General features: G+C 36.2%; 1 protein-coding gene across 13 annotated transcripts in view; it reads left to right on the top strand.

Annotated features, from left to right (window-relative positions):
* Window positions 1-27,543, top strand: part of RABGAP1L (RAB GTPase activating protein 1 like) — a 372,936-nt gene that overhangs the window by 82,538 nt on the left and 262,855 nt on the right. For 12 of the 13 annotated variants that reach the window (XR_006741962.1, XR_006741961.1, XM_045583198.1 and 9 more), the window contains one exon: window positions 419-569. Coding sequence is in view for 11 of the 13 variants with exons in the window: in XM_045583198.1 (XP_045439154.1) it covers window positions 419-569 (151 nt within the window). In the remaining 2 variants the exon portion in view is untranslated. Of the gene's footprint in view, window positions 1-418; window positions 570-14,190; window positions 14,245-27,543 lie in introns of those variants that run through there. The other variant, XM_045583204.1, reaches the window with a different exon arrangement.

Here is a 27,543-nt window from a genome sequence, read left to right as displayed (position 1 = left end):
ATGTGTTTTTTTTTAAATCATGATCTCCTGTACATATCCTAAGAGACTCTTGAGTTAATTTGAAGAGGTGTATTTATAGATCCAAGGGTTGGAAGGTTTATGACTTCATTATAAAATCTGGAGACTAGGTTTGTCAAATTCCTAACCAAAGTGTTAAGCCTATTATGTTTGTAAATGAGAGGAAGAAAAAAACCTTTCCTTGATGGTAGAATAAGGTGGTTCAATAAAGAAGATAAGATCAAGGAACATAGTCAAAGACATCACAGAGCTTAAACTCGATCATTACCTCATGCTCTTCCCCATACTCTCTTGACTCAGGCTTATACTTTATGTAAACTCATCAACATACTTTTCATAACAACAGCAGTTCAGCAGTGGTGAGGGGTGTATGAATGTTTTATTTTCTTGTTTTTTTCAGGCACAATAACCTTGGTGCACGACCGAAAGGACTGTACCCGCTGGTGAAGAGTGGCGTCCCTGAAGCTCTGAGGGCAGAGGTATGGCAGTTGTTAGCAGGCTGTCATGACAACCAGGCAATGCTGGATATATACCGAGTTCTCATCACAAAGGTAAGAAGCTATTTTCATGTTATGCTCCTGGACAACATTTAAATCGTAAATCTAATAATGCTTTGGACCTATTTCAAAATGCTATTGATGGGGTACAGTGAATAATTCTGCCTTTTGTTTGGAACCCTTGCTGGATAGTGGAAATAATACACCACAGTCAGCTGTGAACACTTTATGCCTTGGCTTTCATTTTTTCCTGTGAGTGACTTTATAATAACTATTTACTAAATTGGAATATATTTATATTTTAAGTGAAATAAAGTAACCCCTTTTTTTTGTTGTTTAAGATTTATGTAATAGTTATTCTTGTTCACAATATACTTGGCTTCTAGTATAGATTTAAAATCAAATTAACTTAAAGTGAGATTAAAAGGTCTTCTGTGCCTCAGGAATCTTGCGCTTCAATGATGTAGGCAGCTGCCCACATCAGAGCCCCTAGATTCAATGTAGATTCTTTTGCTTAGGTCTAAAAGGCTGATTTTAGAACATGGTAAAAGTCATTCTCAATCCTAGACTGTCTTTGTAGGTCTCAGATCCTAATTTCTTCATCTGCTCTAAAACGTAGATTTTAAAATAATAGCAACTTTAAAAAATTTTTAATTCATAAATGTGATTTTTTTTTTATAACCAAGACATTGTTCCTCAGGATTTATCAACTTTTATAATTCCTTAACTCCTCTAATTCCTTCTTCACTTCTTTCCTTCTTTGCCCCCTCCCTTCCACAAATATTTTTGAGTATCTAGGTAGGACATTCAGTCACCGCTAAATTCAGATTTTAAACCATCTTTTATGATTAATGTTTTCTACAGTGGCATGTGCATGATCCATGGGGACAATGTCTAAAGTTTCATTTATATATTTTTTCAAATACAAACATACAAGGATATGAAGCTGTATTGGTACTTGCTATGCTGATATTTGCTGTGCTGTGGTACTGAGATCTCACTAGGTTCTTGGGCCCAACGGCCACTTGTCCCATGTGGTTCAGGAGTGGTCTGAAAGAAGAAGGGGTTTGCACAGCTTGGAGCTGAATAGCAGTGGTGCTGACACTCATATGTTCACTTTCAGAATATTACAGTTTTTTACAGTTTTCATGTGCTTGATTATGTGGGTTTATATGTTATTTAGTTTTAATTTAACCTTAACTCATAGGATAGATGAACGCTTTGAAAAGTTGCTGTCACATGATGTTAATAGCAAGATGTTTAAAAAACACTGATATATCCCTTCAAGTAAGAAATAATGTTATGATGATGGATGACAGAGTACATGCTGTGGAAATAAACTCATTATAGACAATGGCATTTGACATATTTGGCAATTTAAATACCACTTTGTGATTTTGCCACTGAAAACTACATGTGTGTTATTATAAAATCTCTTTATGTCTTCTTACTTAAAAATCTGAAATCAGGAATTTCAAATATGGTTAAATTTGTACAAATAGTTGCAGAGAATTTGTAGACAATGTTAAAAAAATAGTATAATACAGTAGTATTGGTGTGTAATAAAAATAAATATTGAAAGAAATAGACATATATTAGAAGTTTATGCTTAGAAAAGCTTTTATTGATTGGGCTATCTGAGCAAAAATGTGCAAAGAAGATAATTCTGGATGTCAGATCCCTTTTTCATATAAATAACAAATTACATTTAATGGCTGCTTACGGGGTAGCAGCTAGAAGCTTTGTTAATTCATACCTTTCAAGATTTCAGACTTTGGGGGAAAAATTAAAATATTATTTACGAACTCCTGACACTACAGTGTATGCTCATATATGATAAAAGTTTTACCGTATATACCAAGCACCACGTAAGGAATGTGCCCAAGGTCCCAAGCTAGTAAGTAAGGAGCTGAGCTTAGAATTTGAAGCCACGGCCACCCTCTAGAGTGGGCACCAACCTTTCCTCCTGGATTTGAGTCTCACTCTAACCACATATTAATTTGTGATGTTGAGAAGCTATCCCAATTTTCTAAGCCTCAGTTTCATCATTTGTAAAGCAAACGATGAGATTGTTGTGGGAATTGAATAAAATGAGACAGTGCTTGGCATGTAGGAAGTATTTAAGATTAGCTTCTACTATTTTTACTAATATGATATTATATCATGAACATATTAATAGTGACAATGGCTATGGTGTTAGTGTAGACTTCTACTTTAATATGTGTGACAACTTCCAGTCACATGATTTTCATAAGAACCCATGATGTGAATAACAGCTGATGGGATGGAGAAGAATCTTTTTAATAGAAGCATGAAGTGTCAGATTTGTCTTTTCTTGTGTGTCTTTTTTTCTGGCTAGTATATATCATGTAATATTTGAATTCTAAAACTTGACTTTTTTTTGTAGTGATTTAACGAGTTATTATTTTAGTGGTCATGCATATTCAAGTATATTATAAAGTCAAATGATATTCTCTAAAAGTCACTCCTAATGACTGTCTGATATAATCAAAATTGCAAGGCAGTCATTAATTTCATTCATTTGTTAACACACTCATTTATTCAGTAACTCTTTTAAAAAAATAAATCTTTATTGTTTGAACATATTACATATGTCCCCTTTCCCCCACCTAAACCCCTTCTAACCTGTCCCCAGAATTTTTATTGAGCACCTTTTATGACTGCACTCTCTATGGTTTCTAGGGCTAGGTAGATGAAAAGAGTTCATAGCTTTGGAGGAAGCCCGCTGTACACAGATAGGTCGAGTATATTCTGATATAGGGAATAATAGATATTTTAATCATGTGTGTGGAATATAGATGAAGAAGTGGCAGCTCTGCTTGGGTGAGCCAGGTGGGAATTAAATATGTCTGAGCAGCCTAGGAGAGGGAGTGCATTGTAAGGGGGCGTTATGTAATGACTCACCTGTCAGTGAGTGACTTGGTTGGATTATCCAGGGAGTCGTAGAAAGTGAAATCTTTCCTTCCTTCACTCCCACCCCAATTATCCAACTACATCCACTGTCCACGGATCAGTGCTTGTCCCTTGCTAAATGGGAAGAATGTAATACAGGTTTATTCTTGTTAGAATAAACATATGAAATGAAGAACTGCAGAATACATGTATCAAAAAAGGTATGATGTGAGAATATTTAATTGATAACCTAGGATTGATGTAATAAAGTTTTGTCAAGTATTATAATGTCTACTCAATAAATGTTTGAGTACCTGTATTTAAATTCTGTGCTAGGATGGTGATGCATATTAGTTTTTAAAATCAGTGAACTGAAAAATACCCTCTATTGGCTAAATATAAAACAGTATAAACTTGCAAAGAAGAGGGCCAAGTTTATAAATTGCAGAGAGCATGTGCTCGAAACTCTATCAGAGAGCAAAAAGGGCAATAATTGCCAATTTTACTTTGGCAGTTGATGCAAAAATCTTTTTGGAATATAAATAAAATCCCAACCATTTTAAGATTCTGCAAGTCTCTGGTTTGTTGAGCATTGTATGAACAGATAAAGCTTCCCGTGTTTATCCTAGTCAGATTATTGGTACTGCCTGTCTTCTCTCTGTCTTCCAATGTGTTATTGTAGCAGATGGCTTTTAATAAAACAAGTGGCTAAAGAACCATTTTTACTCTACTTTGTTAGAATGTACTATAATTATAGTTATGGACAATCTCAAGAGGAAATGCTTAAATTGGTACTGCTCTTATGATCAAATAAGTTAGATGCATATATAATTGAAAAGTGAAAATATGGTGTCAATTATGTATTTTTTATTTGATAAGCTTTTGCAACCAAGTTAAACTCTGAACATCATTTAGACAGGTAGATGCCTGCTTTTTCTTTACAAGGTTTATTTTTTTTTTTTAAATTCACTGCAGTATGTTAATCAACCAATGCTCAACACTAGATTTCATTGAGAGGCAGGGCATTGCCTAATTACATGCTGCTCTAGTCTGTCATCACCTCATCTAGTTGAGGAAATGAGCTTTTTGATAGAATGGGGTTATTCCAGCTGGGTCTGTACCATTGGGATGTATAAAATCCATGGTCTCTTGTACTGTTGCAGCCATAAAATTTACAAAAATTTCTCCAGAAGATTTAGAGTTCTTTAAAATTTATTAATTAAAAAAATAAGGTGGGCAAGGAGAATAAAGAGCATTCACTATGTTGGAATGTAAATACCTTGAACATGTAGATATACCAGAAGTTCTTTATTAAAGGAAAGTAAGAGTTATTGAAAGAAATTTTAAAAGAACATGTACCTTTTATTTTCTCTTTTCTTGTGTAATAAGGGTGGTGGTTTCTTACCACATAACTATATCTTTGCATATTATTATTTTTTCACAGTAGAATTTTAATAAAATTTTCTCAGTCCTTATCCCTTGAGCTCTTTCATCTTCTATCATACGATACTGACACCTGCATGTAACTAGAACTAAATGTGAATCTGAGAACTAAAAGTTTTCCTCCAGTACTGACATGTTTCTGCAACCATGTAAAAATATATCCTTAATTATTTTCATACACTGAAGTGATAATGTTCTGTTTCTCATAACAAATGTTAGTTTCATTATCCTTTAAACAAAGTTAGTAGTTTTGAGGTAAATTGAAATGATGATTTCCTAATGTTACCTTCATTTTCATATGATGGGATTAGAGTAGGAGTACTCTGTTTTGAAAGATTTTTGGGTGATTGTTGAGCATAGATGATTCAGTGGCTTAAAAGCTATATTTATAGCCATAGACAAGGATAAGAAGAAAGCAGTTATATTCTTCTTAAATCTCAGAAATTTTCAGGAGCCTGGGATTACAGTGTGACTCCTGGATCCCAACTTCATAATAACTTTACTGATCATTTTAGCACATATTTCTAGAGCATTCATATTTATATTGTTTTAGTGCCCCAGATTTGGGTACATTGAAAGGAAATTAATTAGAAGGTGCCAGGGGGACAGGACTACATGAGACGGGCTAGACACACTTTGGAGCCAACCTCCAGCGGTCCCTCCCAGGCTGGCTGCACCTGGGGCATCTGCAGAGTGAGGACCCTCCAGCAGGTAAGGTGCCTTGGCCTGGCCTGCGGGAATTTGGCTGAAACCGGCTCTCTGACATCCCCCAAGGGGTCCCAGATTGTGAGAGAGTGGAATCAGGCTCCCTCCTCTCTGGTTCCGGGTGCATCACCCTAGAACCACTGCTGTCAAGTGACTGCAAGTTTGGCAGCTCCTGTGTTGAGCATCTCCCCCTGTTGGTCAGTGCATGTCATAGCTACTGGCCGGTCAGATGGTTGGATGGTCACTTAGCCTTTTATATACATAGATAGATGGCATAATATGGTATGATGAGTGTTTTTGCTTTGGCTTTGATTTACTTTTCCACAGAAATTTATGTTTAGATATGTTTACCACTAACTCGTGCTAAGCAGATACCTATGAGGCTAGTACCTAAAGTCACCCTACACCAGTGTGTTACATAGTACTGCTCATGTTTTGGTACCAGTTTCATTTTGCAGCTTCTTGCTTAATTACATCATGAATCTCTTAGTATCTTCTCTTCCTTGGTTTGTGTCTCTTTATGGTTTGTATGTCTTTGTCTCTTCATCATATCTTCCTTTATATCTGCCTTCCTTTTTAAACAGAGCTCTAAAAAGTGGTTTTTATTGATTGTTATATGTGTTTGGTTTCATGTTCCCTGTGATTTTCTCAGATTAGGCTGCCTTTTAGTTTTATGGCTGTTAGTTGATTTTTAAACTGACAAGATAAGAGACTGTGTCATCTTAGAGAGGCTGTCATTTTGTTTTACTTTGTATCCGCAGGGCCTGGCACTAGTCCTTAATAAATATCTATTGAATAATTAAATGAATTAAACTCTACAGGGCAGTGCTCCATGATTTAAGCGCTTTAAAAATGTTTTTATTAATCTTCCTTCCTTCCCTCCCTCCCTCCCTCCCTCCCTCCCTCCCTCCCTCCCTTCCTTCCTTCCTTTTTTCCTTCCTTCCAAGAGTTAAAGAGAGGGAGGAGAGAGGGAGAGAGAGATAGAAACATCCATGATTGAATGGCTGCCTCCTGCACGTCCCTGCTGGGGATCAAGCCCGCAACCCAGGCACGTGACCTGATTGGGAATTGAACCAGTGACCTCTTGGTGCATTGGACGTTGCTCAGTGAGCCACACTGGCTGGGCCAACTCTTAAGATTTTCATCACATTTAATGAGTAGCTCTTAGGGACCACCCTTCAAGAGTAGGCATTGAAAGTATGGTTATTCTTCTTATTTTTAATTTTTTCATCACCATTTATCCCCCCTATACCACTTTCCATCTCCACCTACCATTCTTCCACCCTGCAATCACCATACTGTTATCCATGTCAATGTGTTCTTTCTCTTTTTTTTCTTGAAAGTTGTCTTTTTAATTTTTTCATTATAAGAGAATTACTTCTTTAGAGCTTTTGAAGAAGATATATAATTGTTAATGTGTATACTTAAAGATCCCAAAATATTATGTGTAGTATGTCTCCTATTATAAATTTGATACATCCAAGTTTCTACTTCCTTTTTACATCAAATAGAAAAATAAGCAGGTGGAAAAAAAACAAAATGATGATCAATGAGTAAATTTAAGGTATTGTTAGCCATAGAATAATGTAGTTCCTTTGTGAAATGTCTTGAATTTCTTTAAGAAGTTATTAAATAAATACCATGTTAAGGGTATTAAATAAATACCATGTTAAGGGGTATTATTGATGATGCATTTTTTTTTCCAGACATTAAAGCTTTATTCCATAATCTGCCTTTTGATTTAATTAATATTAATTCCATAGTTTCAAACTAAGCATTGTAATTAATTTGGTAAGTCATACTTTTAAAGAAATAGTTGTACCATAACAGTTTTGGTTCTTATTTGGTTCCTTTTTTCTTTATGTTAAATCTTTACTTTTTCTAGATTCATAATCAGTTTTTTCCCCCAGAAATGTTTCTATTATGTGTATAATAGAGTCTAACTTTTTATTTCTAATGAATAATGAATACACTAGGTAAAAGTTGCTCAAAATGTTTTTATTCCTGAATTGGAATATTGTGGCTATGCATACTTACTTCTCTATAAGAGAGAACTTTACTTGTTACTACTGTCAGAACAACTCAATCACTTCTACCCTTTACAAAGCTGATCTCTGTCACATTTATGAAAACTACTTAATATTTTAATAGATGACTTTTACCTTGATACCAGCAAAAATGATGTAAAAAGGAGCAATTCCTTTCAACTCTAAATACTGAGTTCTTTTTTGAAAAGTATAATGCCAACTTTTATTTTACTTTATTTATAACTAGAGGCCTGGTGCACAGATTCGTGCACCAGTGGGGTCCCTCAGTCTGGCCTGTGCCATCTCATAATCTGGGACCCCTTGGGAGATGTCAGAGAGCTGGTTTTGGCTCAGTTCCCACAGGCCAGGCCAAGGGACCCACTGGAACACTAATTCATGCACTGGGCCACTAGTATGCATGTAAGATATTTGGTTAATCTCTTCCCACCCTTTCCCTCCCTCTCTTCCTTTTCAGATTCATTAGTCTGTTCCATGTTTTCATGCCTGTGTGTTGAGCATCTGCCTGGTCATTGTGCATCATAACTACTGATCAGAAGGTTGAATAGTCACTTAGGCTTTTATATACATCGATGGCAATTTTTAGTTGAAAGCTTATCTTAACTTTTCTACCCATCTATCTAGTTGGTACTTAGGTTCTCTAGTAAGTAAGGTTCCATCTCTTCATAGAAATTATTTAATCAGAGTCTCTATAGCTTTCTTTACTTTCTATAGATCTCAGATCTTTACTTTGAAGGTTTCAAAGCTGAAGTGTGAATTGGATATGTTTACAAAATTTCTGTACTGTTCAGTCCTTTACAGCTGATCATGCAGTCAACAGGAAAATTGATTTCTATTACATATTATTTAAAAATCAAGTAGAAAACTATAGCAGAACCTTAAATTAAGAATTGAAGGAGTTTCCCTAGGTAATTTACTCTTTTTTTCCTGTTGGGGTTGATGATAATATTGACCTACAGTTTTCCAACCAACTTGTGTGGAAAGACCCTTTCTGAATAGAAAGCAGATTGTGCTGATTCTCAGGAAAAGATGAGACTGTAGCCTAAGGAGAATTGTTGTTCGTCCCAGTGGCACAGTGTATTCTTGCATTAAGGGTTCTGGGACTAATTAATCAGGAAACGACTCTAATTAAAAAGGAAACTGCTTTCAGCTGCCTGATCGGTATTTAATGGAAAGAAACTGTCGGCCTACCTACTTGCTGCCCAGCTTTCAGTAATGTTCTTTACTGCTTATGTCCCAGTTGAAAGGGGGTAACTTAAGGATTTCTACCAGACTTTTTTTGTAGTGACAATCTGATATTTCATGGACTTTCTTCAGGTAAATTTATATAATAGCAGTAATTGTGGAGTTACAATATTGTGGTTGATCTTCAAGGTTTTTTTTTTAAAGATTTTTAAATTAATTAATTATTTATTTTAAAAAATATATTTTATTGATTTTACACAGAGAGGAATTGAGAGAGACAGAGAGTTAGAAACGTCGATGAGAGAGAAACATCGACCAGCTGCCTCTTGCACACTCCCCACTGGGGATGGGCTCGCAACCAAGGTACATACCCTTGACCGGAATTGAACCCGGGACCCCTCAGTCCGCAGGCCGACGCTCTATCCACTGAGCCAAACCGGTCCCGGTGATCTTCAAGGTTTTTTAACTTATACTCTTACCAGGCTTTTTAAATCCTAAAACTAGCTATACTACTTAGATATAATCCCAGTAGACAACTTTTGGGTATGCATGTAGGTAAATGTCAACATAAATAAACATACATATGTCATGTAGGATCTAAATAAACATAAGTATCTAGCAACTATTAGAAAACTTATCTGTTTAAATCATATTGGCATTTTTGTTAGCTTAACAGAAGTCTGTTTAGAGAATTAGTGTTTAAGAAAGAGTATTTTAATGTCATGAGGGTATGCATTATAAAGTATATGTAGTAAATGTCTTGTTTTTCAGGCTTGTTTGTGTTTTTAGGATGATTATTATGTTCAACATACCAGATATTTCTTAATTTCCCAATTGGTAATTGATTATGAACTACTAATTGTTCTGAATGTTGCTTTTGTTAATTTTCCTTTCTATCTTCTTATATTTGTCTTAATACATTTACAGAATTTTATTAGTTTCTAAAATAGGAAAGTAGTTAGACAACTTAAGAAGATAAGAACTGCCCTAGTTGGTTTGGCTCAGTGGATAGAGCGTCGGCCTGTGGACTGAAGGGTCCAGGGTTCAATTCAGTCAAGGGCACATGCCTGGGTTGCAGGCTCGATCCCCAATAGGGGGCATGCAGGAGGCAGCTGATTAGTGATTTCCTCTAATCATTGATGTTTACCTCTCTCTCTCCCTCTCCCTTCCTCTATGAAATCAATAAAAAAATATTTAAAAAAAAGAAGATAAGAATTGGGAAGCTATTCCAAGGGAGGATTGAAATTACAACTTATTCTTCCTTGTATCTCTCCCACCTATTGACAAACAGTAGACTCTGAGTATGTTTATATGTAGCTGATTTCAGTTGTGGATTAGTTTTTTCTGAGCTTTATTTCAAATTGGTTATAGCTCAAGAAGGTAAATTTTGTACAAACAATTGCGGGTACAGCACAGTCTAAGGTTTATAAACTATGTGGTATGCTTAGCCAGGGCAAACATAATCTTGTGAATTTGAAGTAATTGTTTTTTAAAGGTAGAGATATTGCTATTAGATTTATAGTTCCTTTAAAGCAAGAAAAACAGTTATTAAACCCAAAAATGCTACTCACCTGTATTACACAATACAGGTGAGTAGCATTTACTATTGGTTAGGGTTTCCTTTGTGCTTTGGGTATGAGGATTTGTGTTAATAACTCAGTCAAATGTTTACCTTATTTTCAGTTTTATCATATGTTTATTTAATGCATCAATTGATTTAGAAATGTTTATTAATTTCCTTTGTGACTTATCTACTTGATTTCAAATACTAGTATTACAGTTAATGCAGAAAACTAAAAGCTCTCTAGGTCCAGTGAAAGATGTCTGTCAGAAGTTACCTGTAATTTATCTGTGATTTCTAACTCTCTTTGTTACGTTTCCCACTGAACATTGCTTCGGCCATAAAGTCAGAATATTTCTTCTTTGTAGTGTGATAAAACTGCAGGCTTATCAAAAGGGATAACTTAAAGACTCTCTAGAGGTGGCCTTTCCAATCCTGAGGCATGTGTGGGGCTTGTGCCTGTTGTCTGGGGTGCTCACCAATGTCAGTACCTACCCTTTTTAGTGCTCATGTGGATGCGAATGAAAGCTGTGCATCCCTCCAAACTGATGCTGAACTGATTTAATCAGACACTCATATCACCTACTTTCCTTAGGCAACAGGTCATGTTCAGTTTCTGCAAGGTAGTAATTATTATTTCCACTGATACTGTTTATGGGCCTCTTCATGGAATGAGTTTCTTACTATATAAGAAGAAACGTTTTCTTGATGCTCAGTTTTATCCATTTTGTACCAAACTCAGTGGTGTCTTAAATCACTGACAATTTTTGAAGAGGAGGGAGTCTTTGGTGGCATATTAACACTTGAGAGAATGGGTTCAATTAAATCATGACTGTCTTTTCATCGTGGAGATAGAGATTTTCTCTAAGAATGCCACAGCAGTGAAGCATCCTTGAGAAACCCACATCTCATCTTGGTAATGGTAAACATTTTCTAATGATTCTGTGATACTTCAGGAGCACTCCAAAGAGTCTTTAAGGATTCCTTAGCCCCACAAAAATATGACAGTGCAACTAAATGCCAACCTTGTGTACTTTGATCCCATGTAGAGTATAAACTTAGAATACAATCTAAGATTCCAATTCCATACCTCTCTTAAATCATCCAGATTTAATCATTTAAGTACTGAGTTGATTCTTGAGAATCTGCTCATGCTTTATTTATATTCAGTTTTAGTTTGACTATTGCCTTTTTTGTTATGAACACTAGCTGGTACAGACCTCAAAATTTAATGTGCATTCAGGACAGGTGTAGATCTTGTTAAATACTGATTTGGGGTGGGACTTGTGATTCTTCTTTTTAACTAGTTCTCATTGCTGCTAGTTCCATGAACCACAGTTGAGTAGCAACTAGACTTTAAACTCTATAATGTTTATGAAATATTTTTAAATGATTATGAGTTCAGTGACTGTATGTAATTATTTCTGGCTAATTATATTAGTTAAGAAAGATACATATACTAAAAAGTCACAGTGTAGCTTACTAATTACTATAAAATTATATATCATCATGGATGGGCTTCATCGTAATACAGAGTTTACTACTAAACATTATATTGTTATGAAAAGATAGACAGATAAAACAATATAGTTTAAAAACTAAAATAGTTATAGTTTCTTATCAAAAGAATACATATAAATAAATGTGAAGTGATAACTATAAATACATATGAAATGATAACTACAAAAATGGGTTAAACACAGTTGCCTTAGAAGGCTTAAGGTTTTTTTCTTAAATTATGCTTTATGTAACATCTAAATCTCCTGACATTTGACTTTTATTTGATGGAAAAGAGGGAAGGAAAGTCAGAGAATCAAAGAAGTAGAAGATGATTTTTCTGAACGATTTTTCTCTCCTGGGTTTTGGCTGTCCACTTTCATTTTTGATTCACGCTTCTTTAATTCTGAAAATGTATGGAGACTCTAGGTTTTTCATTTGAGGCCAAAGAACAAGAATTAAATTTGACTTCCATTAATCTTCATTCCTCTATTACTTCACTGAGCACATCTAAAAATCTAAGGAAGATAAGTCCTGTTCACATTCCTCTGCCAGGTTTTATTGAGAGAAGAGTCCTTTACTTAGCAAACCACGTTACTTAAAAATATTCTATCATGAAGATAGTAGCTTAATACGGAGGTTATGGTTATTGGAGGGCAATTATTTTTTTTTTCCATTTCAGTAATGGGTGAAGATGTAGCCAGAAAGTTACTGTGACAAACTGTTCTCTATGAAAACCTGGCCAGTGCCTTTGTTTGAAAATGAAGTGACACATACTAATTACATTAACTCAAAAAGCTTCTTGATTTGTCTTACCTTTTAGAAATCACTCCCAGGAAGTGATTTCATTATTCATGATGTATTTGATCACTGCTGTAGACATACTTATAAGATCTTGAACATACTATATATTGAGATTGCTGATTTAGAAAACATTGGGTTGAATGTTATTAATTTGTGGGAGTGCTTTTTAAATGACACTCATCATTCAAGACATGTTTAGTATTATTCTGAGAGCTCAAGAGGATTTATTAACTAGTTTTCATTTTTAATATGCCTTTTATCTCTCTTATAAATCTACTTAGTTTTGTCTGAGTATCCAATGTGGATTCAGGTCTTGTTGGGCCTGACAAATACATAATTTTGAGTGGGAGGAGTTCCATAAGGGAAATAATTATTTTTTGGGGGCATATTTTACAATGATGTGAACATATAATGATGTGAACATATTTCTAGGAACCCTACCAGGACAAAATGAAGCTTAAGCTAAGCTTCATCTTCTGTCGGTATCATACATTGAGAAAATACTGCATTTTTTTCTTGTTGATATAATCCATGATAGTGGGAAAGAGCATGGTTATACCAGTATGTTGCAACTGGGATTCAAACATGGGCTTTCTCTGTCTTCTTTGCTGTTGTGAGATTCTAAGGTGCATGTTTTTCAAAGTGACAACAGTGGCTTTTGAAATGCTTTTTCTATTTCCATTTTCTTACACACCCTGCTTTCCACTTTTCTCTAGCCTGTTCACATTATAGCCAGAGCACTCTCTTTATTTTTATTTTTAACTTTATTTTTATTGTTGATGCTGTTGCAGATGTCCCCCATCTCCCATTCCTTTACCCACCCTCACCCAGGCCCTGCCCCCTATTCCCTCTGGTCTAATCACACTGTTGTCTGTGTCTATGGATTGTGCATATATGTTCTTTGACCAATCTGTTCACTTCTTTTATCCACTTCTCCCAACCCACTGTCCCTCTGACAGCTGTCAGTCTGTTTCTCTCTTGTACATCAGTTTATTTTGTTCATTAGATTTCACATGTAAGTGGGAATATATTTGTCTTTCTCTGACAGGCTTATTTCACTTAGCATCATACTCTCCAGCTCTATCCATGCTGTTGCAAAAGATAAGATTTATTTCTTTTTTATAGCTGCACAGTACTCCATTGTGTAAATGTACTACAGCTTTTTTATCTATTCATCTACTGATGGGCACTTGGGCTTTTTCCAGATCTTGGCTATTGTAAATAACATTGCTATGAATATTGGAGTGCATACTTCTTTTGAATTGGTTAAAGCCCTCCCGGTGATGCATTTATAGGTATTTATAACTATTTTCACTGCTCTTCATTCTTTCTTAAAGATCCAAATTTTTCTCTGCTTTCATTTTTCTTGCACCTGAAACAATTCCTTTAGCATTACTTCGGTGCAGGTCTGTTGGTAACAACATAATTTTCTTTTCTCTGAAAATGTCTTTATTGTACCTTTATTCTTAAATGGTATTTTCTCTGGATATACACAATTAGGTTGACAGTTTTCTTTTTTCAGCATTTGAAGATGATGGTCCATGCCTTTTGGTATCCATAATTCCTGATGAAAATAAATGATCACTCCATAGTTGAAGTTCATGGAAATGTAATCTGTACAGTTGCATAAGGCCCCACACTTAGAAGGGCTCTCAGCTTGGTTAAATTTTCTGCTGTTACTGCCTTGAAACTCTTGATAGTTTTGAATAATGGGTCTATATTTTTACTTGTCACTGACACCCACAAATTACATAGCTGGTCCTGTATCATTTGAACCATTATTCCTTCCTGCATGAACCCTGACCAGGGCCTGGTCCAGGAAGGAGCCTTCAACTAAGATATGTGGCCTTGACTGGAATTGAATCCTGGACCCTTTGGTTCGCAGGCTGATGCTCCATCTACTGAGCCAAATCAGCTAGAGCTACCCTTTCTTTTTGAGTTTCTATTATAAGTCCATACAGTAAAATTTTGTAAAATCTTCCCCTGAGGATTTTTTTTAGAGAGGAGATGAGAGAGAGAGAGAGAGAGAGAGAGAGAGAGAGAGAGAGAGAGAGAGAAAGAGAGAAAGAGAGAGAGAGAAAGAGAAGAGATATCTGCTGCCTCCCATACGCACCCTGTCTGGGGATAGAATATGCAAACTTTTGGTGTACAGGATGACACTTCAACTAACTGAGCCACCCAGCCATGGCCATCCAGTAAATTTTTATAGTATGTTTGTATTCTACAGTTTTTATTTTAGTTTCTATTTTATATTGTCAGTTTCTCTCCTGAATTTTTTCTCCTTTTATTTACTGCAAGTATAATTTTCTTTGCATTAATGAGCATAGTCATAATAGCTGGTTAAATATTCTTGCCTGATAACTTTAACATTTGGATCATCTTAAGGTTGACTTCTGTTGATAGTTTATTCTTTTGTAAATGGATTACAGTTTCCTGTACTTTTTTGTCAAATAATTTTGGATTTATCTCTTGGAAATTATGAATGTTATGAGAGTGTTAATTTTTTACTTTTCTCAGTTCTGGAGTCTGGGAAATTCAAGATCATGGCACTGGCAGATACAGTGCCTGGTGAGGGCCCACTTTTCATAAATGTGCCATCTTGGTTTGTCTACATATGATGGAAGAGTATGAGAGCATTTTTGGATGAATTTATAAGGGCATTCATCACCTTTTAAAGGCCCCACTTTCTAATACTATCCCTTTCAGGGCTAGAATTTCTCGATATATGAATTTTGGTGAGATACAAATATTCAGTCCATAGAAATTGCCCTTCATAGTTTACAAGGGTTTTTTCTATATACTTTCTAATTTTATACTATGAAAGCTTCCTATAATACTGAGTTAGGTCAGTAATAATTTCTGTGTCCCCTTTATTGATGTGGAAGTAGAAGTTTAATGGAAGTTATATGAAACTAGAGGCATAGTGCATGAAATTCATGTACGCAGGGGGGGTCCTTCAGCCCTCTCGCAGTCCAGAAGCTCTCAGGGGATGTTTGACTGACAGCTTAGGCAGCAAGAGGACCTAAGCTATCAGTTGGACATCCTTAGTGCTGCCACTGAAGCGGGAGAGGCTCCTACCACTGCCACTGTGTTCGCCAGCCGTGAGCCCGGCTTCTGGCTGAGCAGCGCTCCCCCTGTGGATGTTCACTGACCACCAGAGGGCATCTCATGTGTTGAGTGTCTGCCCCCTGGCGGTCAGTGCATGTCATAGCCACTGGTCATTTGGCTGTTCGGTTAATTTGCATACTAGCCTTTTATTATATAGGATAATATGATATGGCTTAGGTATCTATCAATTTTTCTTTGATTAAAATCTGCTTTAAGATATTTTAAATTATTATTGGTAAAAATAGTGACATATTTTATCTTTTTTCACAAAATTTTTCATAAATACTGTCTCTTATAATGTTCTAACTAACTATCTGCAATAAGCAAGATGATTAGGTTTATTACCTTTGTTTCAGATGAGAAATCCAAAGGTAGAGCCCTTATTTGTATGGGATATTCTCTCCTGGAAAATGTTTTATGAGTAAAACTGCTTTTTCTCTATCTCAAAATGATCTGCATACTATTTCTAAAGTGCCATGTACTTTGAATTATGAATCAACTAATAAAAAATTTTAAAAGACTTATAGGCCAAAGGGACTGTTTAAATGGTAAGTAATATGCTTTGGGATGAAAATGAATTATAAATGTTCACATTTAATAATTTTTCTATATAGCATTTTTGGCGATTTTTTGAAGGTTTCTTTTAGTCTTTCCCTCCTGTCTCCTTCTTTCTCTTCCTTCTTTGCTAGTACAGAACACAGTTCTGTAAAAGCTATACTTTATCTTCTGCCAAGCTCACAAATCTAATTTTGAAGCAGCTTCTACAGGTAATCCTATATAATAAAAGAATAATATGCAAATTGACCATATCTCCACTATACCACAAAAGCCATGCCTGCCAGCCAATCATGACTGAGTATGCAAATTAATCCAACCAAGATGGCTGCAGCCACAGAGCAAGTAGGAGGCTTGGGTTTCCCCAGCAATGGAGGAAGATAAGTTTCCTGCACACCCTGGCTGGCCCAGGCCTCTGCTCAAGGCTAAAAGTTTCAATTATGGAAGATAAATAAATCCCAACAAAAATGTCTGTGGCCATAGAGCGAACAAGAGGCTTGGGTTTTCCCGGCAATGGAGGAAGCTGAGCTTCCTGCACACCCTGGCTGGCCCAAGCCTCCACTCAAGGCTATAAAGTTTCAATTATAGAAAATAAATAAATCTCAGATACCAGGACCTACACTTGGGTTGCTGGGGAACATGGCTGGCCTATAAACCACCGCAGGCCCCTCACCCAGGCTGCCCCACGCCCCAAGGGAATCCCCACCCTGATCTGGGTCACCCTTCAGGGCAAACCAGCTGGCCCCCATCCATGCACCGGGCCTCTATCCTATCTAATAAAAGAGTAATATGCAAATTGACCATCACTCCAACACACAAGCTGCCTGCCCCCATGTGGACACAAGATGGCTGCCACAAGATGGCCAGCAGGGAAGGGAAGTTGTGGGTGATCAGGCCAGCAGGGGAGGGCAGTTGGGAGGAGCCAGACCTGCCGGGGAGGGCTGTTAGGGGCAATCAGGCTGACAAGGGAGCAGTTAGGCATCAATCAGGCTGATAGGGGAATGGTTAGGAGATCATCAGGCTGGAAGGCAAAAGTGGTTATGAGCAATCAAGAAGGTAGGCAGGTGAGCAGTTGGAAGCCAGCAGTCCAGGATTTTGAGAGGGATGTCCTATAGGGATATCCTAAACGGATAGTCAGACATCCTTCGAGGGGGTCCCAGATTGGAGAGGGTGCAGCCTGGGCTAAGGGACACCCGTCCCCCATGCATGAATTTCATGCACTGGGCCTCTAGTTTAATATAAAAGGTAGACTGATAATTCATTTTATTTATGATTTGTATATGACATCTGTTTGGAACTAAACTTTCTTTTTTTTTAGAAAGAGAAAAAAAATTTATTTTGGGATATGTAGGCGAAAGGCCAATGATTTATGAAGTAAATAACTTGTTCCTAAAGGAAAAGTCACTTTAGTTGATAAGATGTATTTGATCAAAACAAAAAATTTCAGAAATAAAACATAGAATGCAATTGGCTTTCGAGAAGAAGTTACTGATTGATAAATGAAGGAAAATGTGTGACTATGTTTCATGGCCTCCATAGAATATAGGATATACCTTTTCTTTTTCTGACTCACTCTCAGGGAAACTGTAAAATTGCCTTGTTTGGTAGTTGGCTTAGAACATGAGAGCTCCTAGAACACTGTCTACTGTGTAAAAACAATAACCTTTATGTGCCTTGCTCTCAGACTTCATTCCTGTGGGATGAGCACAGACACCAGCTCATGGTTTAACTTCTGCATTTCAATTCTTCTGAACCTGGCATTTAACATTTATAAAATGCAGATTTAACCTTCATTTCTCCCCTCAAGTCCATGCCATTTTGTATTTCTTTAGTTATTCACTGCTTTTTGACAACGATAAAAGTATACACTGTATTGATCTTTAGAAGTGTTTTCTCATATACCTTTCAGACTTTAAGGCATCTCAGCTGTATGTACACAACCATACTTTAAATAAATAATAACCATATTTTAAATAAAAATTGGGCAGCAGTTGGCCTTTTGTACGCTTCATAGGAAATAAAACGGTGCTGGGAAAAGGTGCTAAGTGGCTCAAATGGCATTCAATGCAGTAATATTGAAATCACACTCTTTCGGAAGTGTCTTATTACTACTATGAAATAAAAACAGGAATGAATTTCAGCCTTGAATGCGTTTTGTTTACCTGTATATATAGCATCATTCTCAGCATATCTTTGTTTCATTTGTTCCATGATTAACATTTAAAAAATATATATTTTATTGATTTTTTTACAGAGAGGAAGAGAGATGGATAGAGAGTTAGAAACTTCGATGGGAGAGAAACATCGGATCAGCTGCCTCTTGCATACCCCCTAACTGGGGATGTGCCTGTAACCAAAGTACATGCCCTGGACTGGAATCGAACCCGGGACCTTTCAGTCTGCAGGCCAGTGCTCTATCCACTGAGCCAAACCAGTTTTGGCCGTGATTAACATTTTAATGGAATTATTATTGTTTAAAAAATTTAGCCTACAATTAGAATGCAGGTTTTTATGAAATTAAAATAAACCAACAATAGGATTATCATTTAGCATTTGGAACTGAAAGGTTGTCTTTGTTGCTAAGGGGATGCAAATACTAGAGAACTTACTCTATTTTTCCCTCTGTTTCACTTGGAAAGGAAGAGTGTTATTTGAGATGTGTAGGTCATCAGCCACAGCATTGGGAATCTTTTTGTCATGCTGATTTTTTTACATTGGAATTTGTTATGGCATTAGCTATAGATAAATCTAACCAACAGACCCAGTAGTGTGTTATTCTTTATTATTAGTTTTCTGTAGCTCCTATACCTACAATATTTGTGTCCCAGCTCAAAATTATAATATTGTTAATAGGTGTCCTTGTGAACATAAAAATTTCAGGGCTCTCAAGAACTTCAAAAAAAGCATCTAGAGTTGCTATTGCACTCTTAATGTGGTAAGCACCTCCTTTAATAAATGAGGCACTTTAGGCATTTGTGACTGGAAGAAGTCAAATGACTTTCTCCCTGTCATCCAGTGAATAAGTTAACTAGACTTTCTTCACTCATTTCCAGTAGTATTTGCCTGAGACATGAAGAGTATTTGCAACAGCTGTATTTAGAATTCTTCACAAACTTGGATTCTTATGAAAATCCCTTCAAGTATAAGGAAGAAATTAGACATAACCTACTATTTTTAATTCTAAAGGATTAAAAAAACCCGAAATAAGTAAAACAGAAGAAAACAAAGCAAAAATATGTTAGTCTGATTATCATGCCCATTGTCTTTTATTAATGGTGGGATTTAGACCAGTGTTTTTGAGAAATGCAGTACACCCTCTGTTACCTAGTTTTCTCTTGATTCTGTTTATGTTGGTTAAATCTACTTTATGCAAAATTAAAGTTTACAAATATAAAGACATTCCAGGGATATTGGGTACATTGTTTGAAATTTTTCAAAATGTTTCAAACATCCATTTTGTGCATAGACAAAAATTTTAATTGTAATAGTGCTATACATCTACTTTATTAGGAAGCTCAAAGGGTTAGAGTTATATTTATAACTAGAGGCCCAGTGCATGAAATTCATGCATGGGTTGTGGGGGGTTGTGGTCCCCTCAGCCTAGCCTGCACCCTCTCCAATCTGAGACATCCCTTTCACAATCTTAGACCACTGGCTCCTAATCTCTCACCTGCCTGCCTGCCTTGTCATCCCTAACTGCCCCCCCCCCGCCAGCCTGATCGACCTTCACTGCCTCTGTGTTCTGGCCTGATTGCCCTAACTGTTCCCCCCTGCTGGCCTGGTAGCCCCTTACTGCCCTCCGCTGCCGGCCAGGTTGCCCCCTACTGCCCCAACTGCCCCCTCCCTAGTCACCCTCAACTGCTCCCCTCTGCCAACCTGGTTGGCCTAGTCATCTGCTCCCCAACTGCCCCACCCTCCACCCCCCACCCCCTGGTCAGCCTAGTCATCTCTTACTGCCCTCCCCACTGGCCTGGTCGCCCCCAATAGCCCCCCCCCCCCCAATGCTATCCTGGTTGCTTCCAACTGCCCCCCTTGCCAGCTTGGTCACCCCTCATTAAATCTCTTCCTGGGCTGGTTGCCCCATGCAGCCTGCTTGTTCAGTCATTCGGTTGTCCCTTGGGGTGGCCCTGGGGGGCTGAGGGGCTTAGGGGACTGGAGGATTCTGGAGGCCGGCAGCCTGGTGGGGCTGAGACTGGGTGCCGCCATGTTGTGGCTGTGTGAGCCACCATCTTTGCGAGCATCACAGTCGATTAGCATATTCCCTCCTTATTGGCTGTGGGCGCCACCAGCTTTGTGAGGGCGTGAAAGTCAATTAGCATATTCTCTCTTTATTAGATAGGATTGTTTCATGTACTTCTAAGGAAGGAAGTTTATTAATAGAATAGCATTTACTATTGTAACTGTTATTGTTTCAGTGGCATGATTTTACTGTGTTACAATCAGCCAGTATTCTCATGAAGTTCTATAAGAAATATTTCATATTTAATACCTTCACTCATGAACAACACCAAGAATTTCATTTCCCTTTGGGGCATACAGCTGTTTCCAGACTACTCAGTGCTGTGTCAGGGCATAAAATCATCTTAACAGAAAGCTCTAAATTATAAATAGTTCCATAATGACATTCAGCGTGGGAGGTATATTTTATAAAAGGAGATATTAAGGAAAATGTAATTCTAACCCATTACTATAAGGAAAATACCTTACATATCTTTAGCTCTTTTGGACCCCAGATAATATTTATATATGTAAGTATTTAAATGGCTATAGTTATCAGATTTGTAAGTATAAAGACATACAAGGGATGTTTTATGTTTTCTCAAATTTTCTAAAACATTTTTTAATCTAAAACTTTTCTATCACAAATACATCTTAATGCATGCCTTCTTTCTATGACTACTGCTGAAGACTGGAATATTAACACTCTAAGATTTTATATTATTCAAAAGGCATACCTCTGGTAATACTTCACATATTATAAAAGAAACAAAAGAATCCAAAGATGACTTATTTCATTGGTATCCTAGAAATAACTTCAGAATATTGGGTATTGAATAAAATTTTGTGAACTTTTTTCTTAGCATGATTTTGGATTACTTGGTGTTAGTGTTCTGATTTTTAAAAACCCAATTCTGGCATCCTCTTGGCACATTTAAGTCCTACAAGAATCTGCTTTGAACCCAAAGAATATTTCCCTTTGAACAAAATTATCCTTTTTCCAAAAGCTTCAAATTTTAAAATAATTGTATTTCTTTAAATTATCTTTTTGTTTTTATACTACTTACATAACAGATTATTTCAGCATCTGAAAGATGGGATGAGTAAGAGAGTGGATGGAAAAAGCAGAGGATTTTAACATTTGTAATGAGTCCATGTTGCAGACCTATACTTTTCCAGCTTTGGCCTGTGTTATGGTCATCACGGAAAACATCTAGAATATTGCTGGTTGGAGCTGCCATCACGGAGATGCCAAGTTAGGGTAACATTTAGTCTCTGGATATGTGTATATAGGTGTGTGTATGTGTATGTGAACATTCAAAGTTGTAGCCTCCAGCTCAGGAGTTTGTAAACATTGTCACATGGTGTTATTTAGCCAAAAAGTACCAAATGATTGCTGATCCCTATTTCACTCTTCTAATTTAGTTTTTAATCACATTTTCTTCTTTGACCCTTAATCTTTTTTAATAGAGACATTTTCTTAGTTGGCTTTTGCAGCTTTGCAACATCTTATCCCTCTTTTAGGCATATCTTGAAAACAGCATAATTGGTTTATTCTTTCCTTTCTCAATTTCTGTCTCTTAAAAGTGATTTCTGTCAAAGGTTTCATGTTCTGAGTTGTTCCCTATGCTCCCTAATCATTTTAGCCACTTAGCTTTGAAACAGTCTGGTGAGAAACAAAGTTGTCCTGGCAGATGTAGGTCAGTCGCTTGATTTCTCATTTTCCTCATCCCCCCATAACATGACCCAAAGATGATGAGAAAGTATAATATTTTTAGCTTTCTTTTAAAAAGCTTCTATTCTGAGTGAGTTTAAGCCACTCTAATTTCTGATGTTTTAAGAGAATCCTGCTGTTTATTCCAGATTAGATTCCAGCTTTATAAAATAATCTTTTGTACTGATATTCAGCAGGGGAGGAACACAAATCAGTCAATATGATTTATTTAGCAAATATTATGACCTTCTGTTATTTGCCAGGCACTGTGCTTGCTACTGAGGATAACAGTAATGAGGACATTTTCAGAGGAGCTCATAAATTAGTGAAGAAGATGGGTAATATACTCAAACCTCTGTTGGTTGGTGAATTAAATTGCTAAGTAAATTATTTTAGGCCTCTGCAACAGATGCTTAATGATGTTGTGTTTAATACATCCCTGGTCTGAGGGCTAGAAGGGTTTTTTTGTTGTTGTTCTTTTCTGTTGACATGACCTCTTCCATCATATTTGTAGTATGATGATGCAAAGACAAAAATACCTATTTATAAAGTATTATGAAATCTTTGGGTAAAAGTGTTGGGTCAACAATAATATTATCCTTTCAGCAAACATGAACTGAACATGTATGATTGGAGCATTGCATGTAGGCTTCAGGAGAGATAAGAAAGGTAAATGAGAAGAGTGTCTAGGTCTAGGAGCAGGCATTGCAGTATTTGGGGTGGAAATGGGAGATGGTGGAAGTTTGTGGAGGATGGGGTAATAATCAAGACTTTCTCTAGTACTTTCGTCAAAATAAAATAAAAAGTGCGTGTAAATGAGACTCATAATTATATCATTTCATAACTCTATTTCCATCTGTTCAGATGTCTTGTAATTGAATATTTTCCATAGGCCCATGGGCACTGTAGACTCACATATTGATAGTTTTTTTTTTTTTTTTAATCAACCTAGTAAAATAGTTTTCGTTAGCTTTGCCATCCCTTTCACTTGTATTGCCATAGTTCTTAGTCAACATTATTAAAAGACATCTTTTGAATCTCAATTACAACATGTGGCAGGGTTTTGAACTTTGAATAATATGCCATTCCATTTCATTGGGATAAAAAATAATCAACAATCCCCTTCCACCAGTATTGACTATAAGAACAATTCTAATGTTACCTAAATATGTGACAATATAAAGTCAAATATGAATTCTTTATACTTTTAGCTCTTGTTACCATATGTACACTTACCACATTAATTTAATGTTATAGATGAGGTTATTTTTCCTGAAATTAAGTTGCTGCTAACATTGTGAATGTGATCCTGATAGTTCCAATATAGATTTTTTTGAGCTTGGCATGCTTATGGGGCCATGTGTCTTCAGATGACTCAGATTTTTCCAGCACATTTTCCCAACCCACTGGAAAAACTTATTTGTATGGTGTAATGTTAGGTCATGTGACCTTCACTTGGTGCATCATTTACATATTAAGTGCCTTTATGTTCTATTTTCTTAGCCTGCAACAAATTAAGAACTTCTTGGCTCCAACACAGTGGTGAATGCTTCAATGAATGTTAGCACTGACATTGCAGAACAATATTAAGTTATGAGCTAGCAGTCAGATGATCAGAATATATTTCTAATAAAGCTTTCAGATTGTTGTGGATATAAAAATAGAAAATTACAAAGTACTAAAGTACTACTCACAATATATTCACAAATATTCCTTGGACTCCAGTTGGAGAAATATTATCAAATGTGTAATATATACATATACTTAGACACTATATGTGGTGTGAACAAATAGGAATCCAACAACTGTTATATTATAAAATCAATCATACAGGCACTACAGGGATAGAAACTATTACATTGTTAAAAGGATTAACTATTGAATAATTTTCTTTATTTTGTAGACACTGCTATTTTTGAGTGCTTGTGTTATTTTTTATAAAAATTAACAAAAATAAGATTTTGTTGGATGATGCTAATAAACATGAATTAAGAATAAAGCAAGATTTTGCAAGTGATTCAAATGAAAGACAATGAAAGTTATTCACTGTAATAAAAGACAGTAGAATTGTATTGGGCTCAGGATCAAAATAGTAGTAGTCATCATTGGGCTTCTTCAGGTAAGGTAGGTAAGGGAAGAGATTGGGGTTTTGAAAGCATTCTTTTTCTGCAGAGTTGTCAGACTTTATAACAACAGGCTTCACTAACCAGAACTGCAGCTCTCCCATTCAGGGTACAGGCGTCTTCAAACTACGGCCCGCGGGCCACATGCAGCCCGCAGAGGAGTCTGATCCGGCCCGCCAGGTTTTTTGGGCAGTGAGCGGAGCCGAGGTGTTACAGTAGGAATTAGTAGTTCATATAGTCCGGCCCTCCAGCTCTCTGAGGGACCGTGATCTGGCCCCCACTTTAAAAAGTTTGAGGACGCCTGGTCTAAGGGAAATATGTTCTGGCTCCCTCCCCGTCTCCCCCAGCCCAGTCTGAGCTTCTCAAGTTGTCTTGACTAATTCACAGAAATAAACCATGCTAGCTTAAAAATAGCCAGTGTTTTTTTTTTTATTTTTTTATTTTTATTAATACTAAAAAAGGGAGATGGATAAAGTACAAATTAAGTAAAAAGGTATGGAGATATATACATAGGGGCCTGTCTATTCCCAGTCAGTCAATTCTCTTCAGTTCATAAATACTAGAGAAATGTGCTGTGTTCACACCATTTGCTACATTTGTCACTCGAATCTTGATTTTTAGATATTAGAAAGGAACAAATGAAAGTATGAAAGTAAAGACTTATCTTAATTTTCTAATGTAAAGCACATAAATCTAAAATTTTAATTGTTTCATCTGGCCACCTGTGGGAAAATAATCAATTTATGTTATTCTCTGGTTTAAAGTCTTTAAAGACTTTACCACTGCTTATAGGACCTTTGCAAATTCTCTCCTGCTGGTCTCATTATATCCCGTGTTGCACTTCATATTCCAGTGATGCTGACCTACTTGAGTTCATTCTCTACTAGACTGTGATGTCTATGAGAAGAGGTTCCAGGATATCTCTGAGCACCAAGCTTGTAATAATCCTTCAGTAAAAATATTAACTCTAATTGGAGGAATTTGGCCAAAGCACATAGACAGCGAGATCTTTTCCATCTTCATTGTATTTTATTTCAATCAGAGCAGTGAAATTAGAGGTAAGGAGCAAGTTAGAAGACCAGAAAAATCCAGATTTTGTATAAACTCTGAATAGTTGAGTTCAATTAAGTGTGCATTTATTGAGTAATTAACATGTCCTGCTACTCATAGAGTTCAGTATCTTGTGTGGTTGTCAAAGCCCCATTGCTGACTATGTATAAAAAGATGGAGGGATACAAGGAATATAAAAAATAGTTGAACTGTTCTGCTAAAGTTTTTGTTGTTTTGTTTTTAAATTTGGACTACAGAGACAACTGGTAAAGACAAGAGCATGAGTATTTCAAGTTTCATTTTGAGAACTGAGTCATAGGTGTTGCATTTCAAGCCAAGTAAATGTTTGATTACTTTACACTTCATGGCTTTTTAAAATTCCAGTTGCTATAACAACTTTGACATTTCTTTATTATTTTTAGTACTTCCATTGCCATAACAATAAGATATCTTAAAAAAATAGCATTTTTTTAATAAGGGAAAACCTCTTTCAATTAAAAATGAATTTGAATAAACATATCTTTCCTATAATGTGAACCATTATTTAAAATGTAATTGTGCTATTCTGTTTTCATACATTTTTAACAGACTTTTGCAGGAGATGTTTTAAAGTTCAACTTTTTCCCTCTGTTTTTACTATGTAAAAGTTAAAGATAGTGGCTGTATTGAACTCTTTCTGTGAGATAATATTTGATGGGTTTCGTTGATATAACAATCTTCTTCGACAGTTTAATTTCTAGATTTGTTATTTCTTAAAATAAGACAATATGACTAATGAATAGCTCTTCCATAGAAGATACAATAAACTTGGAATTTCTTTTTTCCTATGAGTCTTTAAGTGCACTTATCAAATCTATTGCCATCCTGAAATAGTCACCACCTCTCTTATCTGGAAATAATTGACAGCTCAAGCCTGTGCTAGGGCACTTTAGTAAGTAGAGCAGTTCAATTATTTACTTTTTGAGACAAAAATCTCATAAGGTAGTTTTGATATTTAATTCTCCAGAAAATTAAAGATAGCAAATAAAAAGAGATAGGAGGTGAATTTCATGCACCGGGCCTCTAGTACAAAAATAAACTTTGATTCGGAGACTTACATCTATAAACTCACTTTTGCCAATATGTGATTTCTTGGCAGTGCCTTAGGATTCACTCAGGTAATTTAAGGCTATAATTAAGTGATTTTACACAGAACTAGAGCACTTGAAATATGCAAGTGCAATCATAGTTTTATCATTCTCTTTGGCTATAACTTACATGTAGCTGAAATACACAGATGTTAAATGTCACATTTTGATGAGTTTTGACATGTATGCATGAATGTAACACACAGCAATCGAAATACAAAATGTTTTCATCATCCCTGAAAGTTTCCTTATACCTCTTGCCAGTCAACACACACACACACACACACACACACACACACACACACACACACACACACACCCCTGAGGCAACTATGTTCTTTAATAAAAAACTAGTTTGCCTTCCTCTTGAATTTTTTGGAATAGTCTGAAAAGGATAGGTTTTGTTCTCCTTTGAATGTTGTAAAACTCTCCTGGAAGCCGTCAGTTCCCTGGCTTTTGTTTGCTAGGAGCTTTTTGATGACTGCTTCAATTTCCTCCATAGTTATTGGCTTGTTGAGATTTTTTTTATTCTTCTTGATTGAGTTTTGGAAGGTTGTATTTTTCTAGGAATATGTCATTTCCTCTAGGTCAGTGGTTGGCAAACTCATTAGTCAACAGAGCCAAATATCAATAGTACAACGATTGAAATTTCCTTTGAGAGCCAAATTTTTTAAACTTAAACTATATAGGTAGGTACATTGTGATTAACTTAATTAGGGCACTCTTAAGCTGGCCTTTGCTAAAAACTCAAGGGGCCAAAGAGCCTCATGGGGCTTGCGAGCCACAGTTTGCAAACCACTGCTCTAGGTTGTTTAGTTTTTTGGAGTAGAGTTCATAGGATTTTTTTTTTTTTTTTTTTTTTAACAATCTTTTGTATTTCTATGGGGTCTGTTGTTATTTTGCCTCTTTCATTTCTGATTTTGTTTATTTAGGTCCTCTCTCTTTGCTTCTTGGTGAGCCTGGCTAGAGGTTCATCAATC

The sequence above is a fragment of the Pipistrellus kuhlii genome, unplaced genomic scaffold (assembly GCF_014108245.1).
Source record: "Pipistrellus kuhlii isolate mPipKuh1 unplaced genomic scaffold, mPipKuh1.p scaffold_m20_p_18, whole genome shotgun sequence".
Taxonomy (NCBI): Eukaryota; Metazoa; Chordata; class Mammalia; order Chiroptera; family Vespertilionidae; genus Pipistrellus; species Pipistrellus kuhlii.
Note: the sequence above shows the minus strand (reverse complement) of the source record. Positions and strands in the feature narration are given on the sequence as shown.